We start from the raw sequence: 12,081 nt of genomic DNA, 5'->3' as shown, positions 1-12,081 counted from the left end.
TAGGATATACCTTTCAGGATTAATGGTGCCTTTCCAGATGTGTAAGCTGCCCATCATGCCACACGCACTCATGCAACCCCACACCATCAGAGATGCAGGCTTCTGAACTTAGCGCTGATAACAACTTGGGTTGTCCTTGTCCTCTTTAGTCCGGATGACATGGCGTCCCAGTTTTCCAAAAAGAACTTTAAATTTTGATTCGTCTGACCACAGAACAGTTTTCTACTTGGCCACAGTCCATTTTAAATGAGCCTTAGCCCAGAGAAAACGTCTGTGCTTCTGGATCATGTTTAGATATGGCTTTTTTTTTGACCAATAAAATCTTAGCTGCCATGGCAAATGGCATGGTGGATTGTGATCTCTGACAATATTTTCTGGAAGTAATTCTGAGCCCATGTTGTGATTTCCATTACAGTAGCATTTCTGTATGTGATGCAGTGCCGTCTAAGGGCCCGAAGATCACGGCATCCAGTATGGTTGTCTTGACCTTATGCACAGATTGTTCCAGATTCTCTGAATTTTTGGATGATATTATGCACTGTAGATGATGATAACGTCAAACTCTTTGTAATTTTTCTCTGAGAAACTCCTTTCTGGTATTGCTCCACTATTTTTCAACGCAGCATTGGGTGAATTGATGATGCCAATCTTGACATTTGAGAGACACTGCCACTCTGAGAGGCTTTTTTTATACCCATGTTGCCAATATACTTAATAAGGTGTAAATTGGTCCCCCACCTGCTCCTTTAAATTTTCTGGCCTCTTATTGATACATCTTGAGGCCTCCTGTCCCAACTTTTTTAGAATGTGTATCTTTCATGAGATCCAAAATGAGCCAATATTTGGCATGCCATTTCAATGTATTACTTTCAACATTTAATATGTTGTCTATATTTTATTGTGAATAAAATATAAGTTTATGAGATTTGGAAATTATTGCATTTGATTATTATTCACAAACTTTTTTTGGAATCAGATTTGTAACACTTTATTAGGTTCATTAATTAACATGAACTGTTCTAATAAAGCATTTGTTGTTTATTGTAAAGTGTTACCAAAGTATCTACACACTGGATCTAATTTACATATTAATATTATGTAATAAGAAGTGTAATAATGTGAATAATAGTTGGCAACATTTTTATAATATCTAATATTTTATAGAAATATTGATATGCAATTTCTTTCCCTATTCATGTCTCCTAAAATGTCTGATAAACATGATCCTGATGCCCTCTACAGTGAACATGTGAAACCAAAGCCCTTTTTCAGTCATATTTTGATTAGAAATCCCATCAAATTTTCCTGAGATGTTGATTTATAAAAAAGTATTTAAATGATGATTACAAAATATTATCATATTTTCATAAGTGCTAAATTTGATCATTCAGTTAAAAAAAAAAAATCTTTGAAAAACCCTAAATGTGCTCTTTACAGGACATCTAGACTGTTGAGATCTAGATCTAAAACGGACATACACTGATCAGGCAAATGGAATAACACTGATTATCTCTTCATCACAGCAGTTTGTGGGTGCAAGTGGGCAGCAAGTGAGCATATTTGTCCTCAAAAAAAAAAAAAAAAAAAAAGCAGGAACAATGGGTAGCCTAAGCTTAAGGATTTGAGCGAGTTTAACAAGGGCCAAATTGTTATGGCTAGATGACTGGTCAGAGCATCTCCAAAATTGCAGCTCTTGTGAGGTGCTACCGGTCTGCAGTGTTCAGTATCTATCAAAAGTGGTCAAAGGAAGACTATTTTTTTTGACTATTGAGATGATTGAGACGCGCCCATAAAGTGCTCTTACGTGGACAGTGGCACCCAGGAAGTAAATAATTCGTCTTATTAAAAGCCAGCATTGTTTAATAAATTATTTTAGGATTGCAAGATGGCATGTGATGTGTCGTAATTATGTTATACAGATTTGCAGAATCGTTTTAAATGTTCTTTGAAATGATCGCCGAAACGACTGAAAGAAGCGCGAAACGTAGACGTCACGTCGGAAGCGGCTGACGTTCTTCATGACGGAGGTGTACTGTCGTGTCGACTGTCACTCTCGTGAGCTTCGCAGGGGTCAGTGGAGCCGTTACCAACTCCGGTGCACGACCAGATTACAACGGCTGTCAGCACAAGTAAGTTTTTCTTGTTTTATGGGAGCAAACTTACATCCGCCGTTAAAGAAGAGACTGGATGACATCGTCGGAAAATGCCGCACGGAGAGGCGCGTTCCTCGTCTAATTTCTTATTAGCATGGCTGCTTGCGCTTGTTTGGTGTGGCACAAAGTTAACTGATATTTGAGGACATAAGTAAAGTAAGATATTTATGCAGGATACTCAACTATCCATTTACAAAACTACGTGCCTGAACCAACCTTAATTAGCTCATTATTGTTAGGTCGAGGTTTTCTGGTTCACAACGAAAATTACATAGGTTATGTGTCTTTATTCGTTAAACAAATACGTTAAGCAAAGAAGAAAGAAAACAAGAAACAAGTACCCAGTAATAAAAGTTGTAATTGCATGATTTAACTCCAAGTATCGGCCTCCGACTTGATAGTTAGCATGGGGTGCTAATATTTTCGTAAGACCCATGTTTAGTGAAAGGACATAATGATTGACATTCCGTGTCTCCATTAGGCTTCTACTAGGCATGGGCGGTGGGCGGAGTTAGGAATCTTCAGCCAATGGCGCTCTGAAATGCTTCAGTAGGCGGGCGGGTTTGAGTGACTCATCAGCGAAGGGGAGTGGAATGTGCACGCAAGGTCAAAACATAGGTGTGTTGAGGGAGAGAAGGGTTCCATGTTTATTTCCACCACATGGTTATATTCATTTAATTTTAGCGGAAAAGGACACGTATCAATAATTTTTTTAGTATAGGTAAGTTGATTACAGTAACAAATGGGTCTGATTTATATCTTATGTAGGAAGGAAAGATAATGCTTTGTCAAAATGTGAAGATGTGAAGAGAGAACTTTGCAAAGTTGCATATTGTTTATAAACATTAATTTAGAGTGAAAATCACCTTATTAAATAATGCTAAAACTTTACCTCCTGTTTATTTGCCACATTAATGATGTCAGAAATACTTGTTGATATATAAAATGTCTTTTTTTGTGAGGTTCAAGGGTTTGCAGTGTAACATGAATGACATTTTATGTAATTTTTTACACTTTGTAGTACGCTATATGAGTGATTTAAAATAATTTAACCTAATGCACACTTTGTAAAGGTGTACATTTGTATTTGCAACAGTAGAGGTTTAGTATTACACAAGCATCAACATTTTTTTAAAACCTCATCACATCAGTCTTATGAGAGTTATGCTCTTGTTGACTGGCAAAGCGGCAGTTATGAGGTTTGAACTTATTTTTCATTTCATTACACAATAACTGTAAAAACACTAAGTCTTTTATAGTTTACATGGCAATGAATGAAGGCATCATGTTCTCAAAAAGAAGGCTCTTTTTGGAGCTCTTGTTCTTTATCAGGAGCTTGACTAGCTCTTTGACCTTTGTATGGTCTCTAGAGGTGACCATTATTTCATGTGATGTACTATACTGCATAAACTGATATGAAAGATTACATTCTTAGCTGTATAATTGCAGTTTACCGTGTTACTTATATCTTATATATTAGATTATAACTGGTTGTTTTGATTTTGCGCTAAAAATCGCATTAAAGGCTCCATGTCATACCTAGGGCAGGAACTTCCTAACAGCAATCCATCAAATCTAATTGTCTTTAAATTGCTGAGATAAACTGCACATTTTAATGCACCTCTGACTGACTTTTCTATTTTTCTTACAGAGTGCAAAACGCAAGTAGGAGTCAAAAGTCAAAGGCTTTTGGAACTTCTTTCCATTCTTCCTCAGGAAATTTAAACACATTTTCCATTTCGGGCTAAAGAAGGAGGTGACACTTCTCTTTTCTGTTGTGGCACTGGGGACATCCAGGAACTTGTGAGTGTGGGTGGTGTTTGTTCAATAGACTGCGATGCACCGCTTAAGGACTTGTGCGGCACGGCTCCGGCCAATCACGGCCTCACAGACTGCTAAAAATCTATCACATCAGAGGCCAGCAGCCACTCCTAGGACGTTTCAGCCATTCAGGTGTTATACGGCACCGGTGGCCGCAGAGCCATTTCTGAATGGAACAAGCTCTAACTATGTTGAGGAGATGTACTATGCATGGTTGGAGAATCCCAAGAGTGTGCACAAGGTAAGTGGCAGTGGACATGCAGTTGGATGATGTGAAGAAAGAATGAAGACACCATGTCCATTCTCAAACTAAAGTTTTGGGTGTTTGCAAACAAAATGCCAAAAAATATTCCAATCTAAGTATACACCATCTGTCTACAGATCCTGGGTAGCAACTTGTGTGTCTAAGATCACATTACTGGGATCCCTGGTTGTATTTTTAGAGCAGTCATGTGAATGTGCTGGTTCCATGACATACTGACATGCAGCTAATTCATTATAGGCATTAAGTTGTTTTCACCCTCTGCACTTATAATGAGGTTTTAAGTAATAAACATCAAGTTATAATAACCACCTTCAGTTCAAAAGTGAGTTCAAGGTCCAGAGTATCTTGGGTTAATGTTTTGCTCACTGTCCTATGTATGGATATTTCCCTATGTATAGATATATCCCTTAGGCAATTACATATACACTGCCTTTTAAAAGTTTTTGATTGGTAATAATTTTTATGTTTTAGAAGAGATATCTTATGTTCACCAAGGCTGCATTTGTAAAAAAAAACTAAATTTTAAATATTAAAATAACTTTTCTATTTTAAAATGTATTTTATTCCTGTGACAAAAACAATGAATTTTCAGCATCATTACTCCAGTCTTCAGTGTCACATGATCATAAATATATAATAATAATCATAAATATTTCTTGATCAGCAAATCGATAAGTGATTCCTGAAGAAACGTGACACTGAAGACTGGAATAGTGATGCTGAAAATTCAGCTTTGCGTAACAATTAAATTTACATTTTAAAACTTATTCAAATAGAAGTAGTTATTTTACATTTTTGTTACAGTCTTGGTGAGCATACGAGGCTTCTTTTAAAAGCATTAAAAATATTACCGATCAAAACCTTTTGAACAGCAGTGTAGATCAGATATTATTTCAGGTTCTAAAGAAATCGTACATTTAAAAGGTGGTATGGCGTTTTGATTCACCCAGTCCCACCAGTTGCTAAATTGGGGTTTCTTGATCTGAGTTCCCCACTTTACTTCATTCAGTGTTATGGTTGTTAACTTTAACTGCCTTTTAAGCATAAATGCAGAAATATAAAATTATACAATCCTGATTTGTCTTAATTAACAGAAGAAATATGTACTAAAAGATAATATGGCTTATGGACTTAGTAATTTGTATTCAGAGTCCCCACATTGGCCGGAGATTTCCAGGGGTATAAATAAATTCTTAAAAGGCATGTAAATGTCTATAGTGAATATACATTTCTCTTAGGGCTGGATATTGACACTTTATCGTACTAATACGATTACAATTTTGGTTTTGATATTAATTTATTTGGATATATATCGGGTATGGATACGTATCAGTACATTCGTGTCTTTTTTTCTCTCTTTTTTTAATAAGGGTTAGTAGTTCACCCATAAATGAAAATTAGCCCATGGTTTACTAAACCTCAAGTCAGTATAAACCCTAGGAATATATGACATTGTTTTTTCAGATGAACACAATCTGAGTTATATATAAAAAAATGTCCTGGCTCGTCCAAGCTTTAAAATGGCTGTGAATGGTACTAGTTTCTGTCTGTGTCTAACTGAACTGACACATACGCCAACTCGCCAAGGATAGAGCAAAACCTCTGTGAATGAGTCTGCTCAGTTGTTATTTTTTCGCTGTCTGCCGAAAACTAGTTTAAATATGATCTTTTTCTCACAAACACATTGATTAGCTTCAGGAGGCTTTTATTAATGCTGTTATTAATCAGAATTCAGAAGTCATTTGGTACATTACTAACAAATAATTGAATTGCTTATTATTATTATTATTATTATTATTATTATTATTATTATTATTATTCTTTTTTAGATATAATATAATAATCAACACTCGAATAAAAAAAAATTGCATTCAGTCCCAAATACAATGTCCTTCCTGCCTGTCAACATGTATTACCATACCTTCCTCCAACGCTCTTCATTGACAATGTATAAAAGCTGATATGTGACAAGGTGTATAGCAAACGAGCTAAAAAACACAAACTAAGTTTTTATAAGATGTCGATTGTCGACCCCAAAAAACAAGCGTTTAAGGAGACAAAAGTGGATACAGGCAATAAGACTTGAAGCTTCAGCAGGAAGAATAGGTCAATTTTGGGATCCTGACACTCAGTATGCCTCAGTATGCCTACGTGTGCAGTAAACATTATGTCAAAAATCCAAATGTCAGTTTTATATATTATATTTCCTGTCACTGATTACTTTCCCCTCCAGTGGGAGTAGTTCTCAGTGTAATATAGCATGTCTCGCTCTGTCTCAATTGCCTGTATCTACTTTTGTGTCCTTAAACGCTCGTTTTTTGGGTCAACAGCTTATAAAATCTTGGGTTTTTGTTCCTGTTTTTTTTAGCTTGTTTTCTGTACACCTTGTCACATATCAGCTTTTAGACATTGTTAGTCAGAAGTCAGAAATGACAAGGAGGCCACTTCCTGCAATAGAAGGTCAATCGAGAAATTGTTTGACGATCTTTGTCACGGTGGGCGTAGCTTTCAGATTATGACAGGTCACGTGTCGCTCTGTCTCCATGCTTTCAAAGATAGATTGCTATTGCTTTCGCTCTGATTTTAATTTTTATTTTTTATTTTTTTTACTGCAAGAATTACGGTTTAGTTTTTTTTGCAGTGTGGTAAGTAACATGATGATTCCCCCCCCCCCCCCCACCACCACCCCCAAGCACTTGTTGTGGGAACTTGTCAAATGGGTTTTCTGTTCCCCAGTGTATGGCTCTCAATATACAGCAGTAGGGCTGGACTTGATAGAACTTGATGGTTGGAGTAATGGAATCACAAAAGTTCATAGCTTCCTTAGGTTAAAATTAGTATTAGAAGTGTTTTCTTTTTTAAGTTGGCCCTGGGAAAATTGAACTGGGGAATTTTGAACCATTGATGACCAATTTCTGACCATGATGTGTTCATTAGAGATGCAACAATACAGTTACTCCACTGTTCAATACATACCTCGTTTTTTAACCACGGTTTTCGGTTCGTTTTTTTTTTTTGCTACTCTATTCTTAGGTGACAGGTAGGGTTGTGCCGATGGACGATATCATCATCCATCGTGATGGCCGTGCGACATCGCGATGGAGAAACACCATCGTGATGCCCCGCCCCCGCCACGCTGCGAGTCTTGCGACTCAACACCAGAGAATGTGAGCGGAGTGGAGCGGCGGCAATTTCCCCTCCACCCTCTTTCTAAGCATTCAAGAATCCCTCCGCTCCGGGTTCACCATCTCCCGCTCCCCGGCTCGCTCACTGATATCAGAAACACCGCTCCGTCTTCGCTCCAAGAAAATTTGCGGCTAATAACAGCTAAAGTATTTTAGTAAGCTCTGAAATATCACTATAAAGTTCGGTTTATAACCTGCATTAATTGAAAAAAATATATAACAAATAAACAATAGGAGATTAAGAGCCTAGTTTCAACGTGGTTGGAACATTTGTGTGCATTCCCCCCCCCCCCCCCCCCCCACTATGCCAAACTGGCTTTATCAAAAGTTAAATATCATTGATGCTTTTTGCAGTGCAAATTTGTTTGTATGTTTGGAAAGATGAACGTTTTCGTCAGTTATTTTATCTATGGATCAATACAGATGTCTGCTCATTCAAAATCATATAATAGAATATAATAACTTAGGCTATGGCTATAACTGCATGCAGGTATAAGCACTACAAGATGTTTTTGAATGCATTAGAGAGAACGATTAGTTTGTGTGTGAATAAGTGCTACCTGTTTAAAATGTGCTTTCACCCGAACATATTCAGTATGAGGTAAAAAAAAAAAAAAAATCCCTTAAACTTTAACATCCCGCTCATGCCAATCGCCGTGATCATCTGTATCAAGCTGGTTGTTTACCGTGAGTTCTGAACACTGCACTATGCTTATTTAAATATTTTCGTTTCTACTCATATTAGGCTACATATTCCTCATGTCTGTGAGGCAAGCCTGCTGAGTTTCAGTTTATTTGAGACGTGCTCCAGTTCATGATCATTGAAAGCGATCGCTTTCTGCGACCTCATAGTCTAGGCTACTTATTCGCTTCTTATTAATTAAATACATGCAATTGGCCGAAGAAACCTTTATTAAAATTAAGAGACAATTTGTACAAAACGAAAGAGAGACTTTTTACAAAACAAAACTTAATATTAAACTAAATATAACCACCAAAATCTTTTCTGACCCACTCGCATTTTTGCACTTATATCATAATCAGATGCAATTAAAAAATAATATTAGGCTATAATATTTAACATAAATTAAAAACATTGTTTAATGGCTACAACAAGTATAGTAGGGCTAAGCTACAGATTTTTGTCATGTCTGAGCTGGATTTGAACGAACATCATTTTACCGGTGGGTTCATGAGTGCGCGCATGCGGATTATTGAGCTGAGTCACACTGGCTCCGCTCCGCTCATTAGTCATTACAGGCTTGTTCTCGACAGAACGCCCACGTATTCAAAAATGGTCGGGTTTAAATGGGGCTCGGGCTCATAATTACAGTTAATGTGACGGGCAGGGCCGGTCTCTCGGGTGCATTGGCTTGGGTAGGGTCGGTCTTGATTTTTTTGAACCGATCTAAGCTCTAATTCGAAAAAACGAAAACGTAACGAAAATATTCGTTTTTCATCCCCCCCTCCGGACGATATCATCGTCCATCGCAATGTTTTACTGTACACATCGTCAGCTGCCGATTTAAGTGACATCGCCCAACCCTAGTGACAGGAACAGAAAGCGGTTAAAGAGAAAAGTGTTTTTATTGCAATACTCTTAAGACTTGAAAAACCTTACTTAAACTTAAAACTTTACTTTAAAAAAACCTTGTACACATTTCTAGTGTATTGTATAAAATATAGATTTACAGTGGCAGCAGTCTTTAATAAAGTAGCTTTTAATTAATGTATATTGAAGTTTTTTTTATTCAAGAGCAGTGAGGGATTTTATCTTTGTCTTTTGTTTAATAATGTCTTTTTGTTTAATAAAAAAATAATTTTAGAGGTGAACTGTCCCTTGAAGGACAAGTGTTCACTAGGCTGCTCGCATCATATACAGACACATGCAATTTTACTTTAACTTTAGACATAACCGACTGTAGCCTGGTTAAAACCAAACCATTCTCAGTAGTAACTGGGTTATGGTCTGGCAAAGCTTCATAGACAAATCATTTCCAAAGGGGCGTCACCAACGGACGATGACATTACCTATGCAGAGCGAAGGAGACATCTGAGATGGCAATTTTCTGTTTGTGATTTCGAGGAATGTAGCGAGGATGTAGCAATGGCTTCTGATGACTTTTGCCGTTGTTGTAAAAGAAATGTGATAATAGCTGGTGTCCACTGCCACTCCATCAATATTTTTGCAAAATTTAGAATTTACTTAAAGGGGGGGTGAAATGCTGTTTCATGCATACTGAGCTTTTTACACTGTTAAAGACTTGGATTCCCATCCTAAACATAGACAAAGTTTCAAAAACTAATGTTGGACGTTTGATAGAGTATTTCTGTGTTAAAAATACTTCTTCCGGTTTCTCACAAGTTTCTTCAAGAGTTTTTTTCGAGTATGGGTCTACTTGACGTTAATAGAACGGAAGGTCCTTGTATGGGCCGTACGGGCTCTTCTCCCGGTAGGGTGCGCGTGCGCATGACTAGAGGCGAGAGAGCAAATGCACGGCCGTGAACACTGCTCTCAAGCTGCAGATCCAGTCGTCCGTGAACACTAATGTCGGTTATAGTCCGCGCCACGCTCCACTTCATTCCTTCACTTTGACATTAAGCGACTTCAACGCTTCAGCACAGCATTCTGGGAAGGCAGCGCTGCATTTGAACTGATTTGAAGGCAGAAATGCTTCAGTCGCATCGCAAAGTGGATCTCCACACTCCAAGAAGTGTGTTTTTGACGGAGCCGTCCCAGCGATAAAGGTTCGGTCCTGCTTTGGAAGCAGCCGGTGAGTGAAACTGCTTCAAATGTCTATGCTGTTGCTTATCGTCACGTATGTTAACATTAGTAAACGACACGATCGCGTGCTTCGTCATTCAAATGCGCTAACGGACTTCATTGCTGTTCTATGTAACTTATAACGTTACACTGATCTGACGTGCAAAACCGTTTTGCTTGCTACTAAGGTTTGGTCGCATACAATAGTCCATAAAGCGAATCATGTCCTCATAAACTGAGAGTAAAGACAAATGTTGACAGGCCAATAAAAAAAAGTACATACCACAGAGACAGACGTCCTGCTATTGCTGTTACTATTTCAGCCTCCGAATTAGATTATGGATCATATCTATTAGCTGAGATCGATAGCAAGTGTTTCTCCACGCTTGAGGACGTCACCGCTTTGCGCATTCGTCATTCTTTAGCTCCGCCCACTCGATACGCCTCCAGGCGCTCGGTTTTTTCCAGAAAGACTCGGTACAGCCCATATTTCTTTTACTAATATAATAAAACTAAAGACTTTTCGGAGATATGAAGGATGCAATACTACTCTATAGGTACTCAAGATTGACATGAGATTGACTGAAACTGAGTGTTTCACCCCCCCTTTAATAGCATCTCAGACCGACTGAAACATCTCTTGCCGGTCGAACAGAAAACGTCAAGCTCGGATCGCATTTGCCCCCGTTGTAAGGCATTTGTATTGCAATTAAAATGCGATTTGCAATATTTTAAAGTCTTTGGAAAATTGTTTCACAATTTTTTTCAAATTCAGTAATTTCAGATGTGTTAGAACATTTTCAGACTTGAGCATAGTTATCCAAACTATTTATTTACAATTTTTACGTCATTACCAGATCTAGTCTAGGGCTGGACAATAATTCATTATCAATATATATCGCGATATAATTTTTTTCAATAACGGTGATATGATTTTTAAACACATTTCAGATATTTCGATAATTACATTACAGCATTCCTCACTGACTGACGTTCAGGGCGCAACCGTCAGAAAGAGCAGAAGATGATTGGGTACATGCGCGATGACGTACACCACAGAAACACAGTCAGTGCTCAGCAGTAGAAGGCTGATAGATCCAACGCGGCAAGTTTTAGCTACAAAAAGAGTTTCCCTGACCGCAGCACAAATGTGACTGAACGAACTTCCACAAGTAAGGAGAAAAAAGTAGTTGATAAGAGAAGGAAGACTAACGTTAATTCAGTGGGGTGGAAGTGATTCGGCGTGTCCCCCGCACTTTTAATAAAGTGTATTTTCATCCCCCGCATATTTACTGGGTCTCACTGGTCCTAGTCGACCCGCTCCGAGCGGGATTCGAAACGGCATTACCTGGAGCGAGGGCGGGCAAGTTAACAGGGACACTATAGAGCGCTTTCTCTAACCTCGGTTGATTGCGCGCTTCTTGAGGTCACGGGCAAGTGTAGCCTATACATAGAAACCAACGTGAATACATCAAGATTTAATTTCTGAGACAAAAAATTATCTATGCATGACCTGTCATTTTATTCGTATCTAAATATGAGGAGGGCGCTCTCACAGAAAGTCCAAAAGCGGATTCGTAGAAACTTACTGTCGCGCTGGAGCTGCAGCTGAAGGAAAACAATAGTTATGAGCTGAAAGGTGACGACGACAGTCAGATGATTGCGACAATACATGAAAGCAATGAAGGAGCATCATGAGCAACAAAACTGTTTTCAACACTGATAATAATCATAAATGTTTGTTGAGCATCAAATCCTAATATGAGAGTGATGAGTGACACCGAAGACTGGAGTAATGATGATAAATTCAGCTTTGATCACAGAAATAAATGACACTTTACTATATATTCACGTAGTGAACAGATGATGTAGATCAGAATAATATTTCACTGT

At 38.0% G+C, this 12,081-nt stretch overlaps 1 protein-coding gene across 3 annotated transcripts in view; it reads left to right on the top strand.

Moving 5' to 3' along the window:
* Positions 1-1,970: 1,970 nt before the first annotated feature.
* Positions 1,971-12,081, top strand: part of ogdha (oxoglutarate dehydrogenase a) — a 61,787-nt gene continuing 51,676 nt past the window's right edge. For 2 of the 3 annotated variants that reach the window (XM_067413184.1, XM_067413187.1), the window contains exons 1-2: positions 1,971-2,129; positions 3,805-4,215. In XM_067413184.1, the coding sequence (XP_067269285.1) occupies positions 3,991-4,215 (225 nt within the window). In that variant the 5' untranslated portion in view covers positions 1,971-2,129; positions 3,805-3,990. Of the gene's footprint in view, positions 2,130-2,644; positions 2,772-3,804; positions 4,216-12,081 lie in introns of those variants that run through there. The other variant, XM_067413185.1, reaches the window with a different exon arrangement.

Source organism: Pseudorasbora parva, chromosome 13 (genome assembly GCF_024679245.1).
Source record: "Pseudorasbora parva isolate DD20220531a chromosome 13, ASM2467924v1, whole genome shotgun sequence".
Taxonomy (NCBI): Eukaryota; Metazoa; Chordata; class Actinopteri; order Cypriniformes; family Gobionidae; genus Pseudorasbora; species Pseudorasbora parva.
This window is presented reverse-complemented; position numbering and strand designations above follow the sequence as displayed.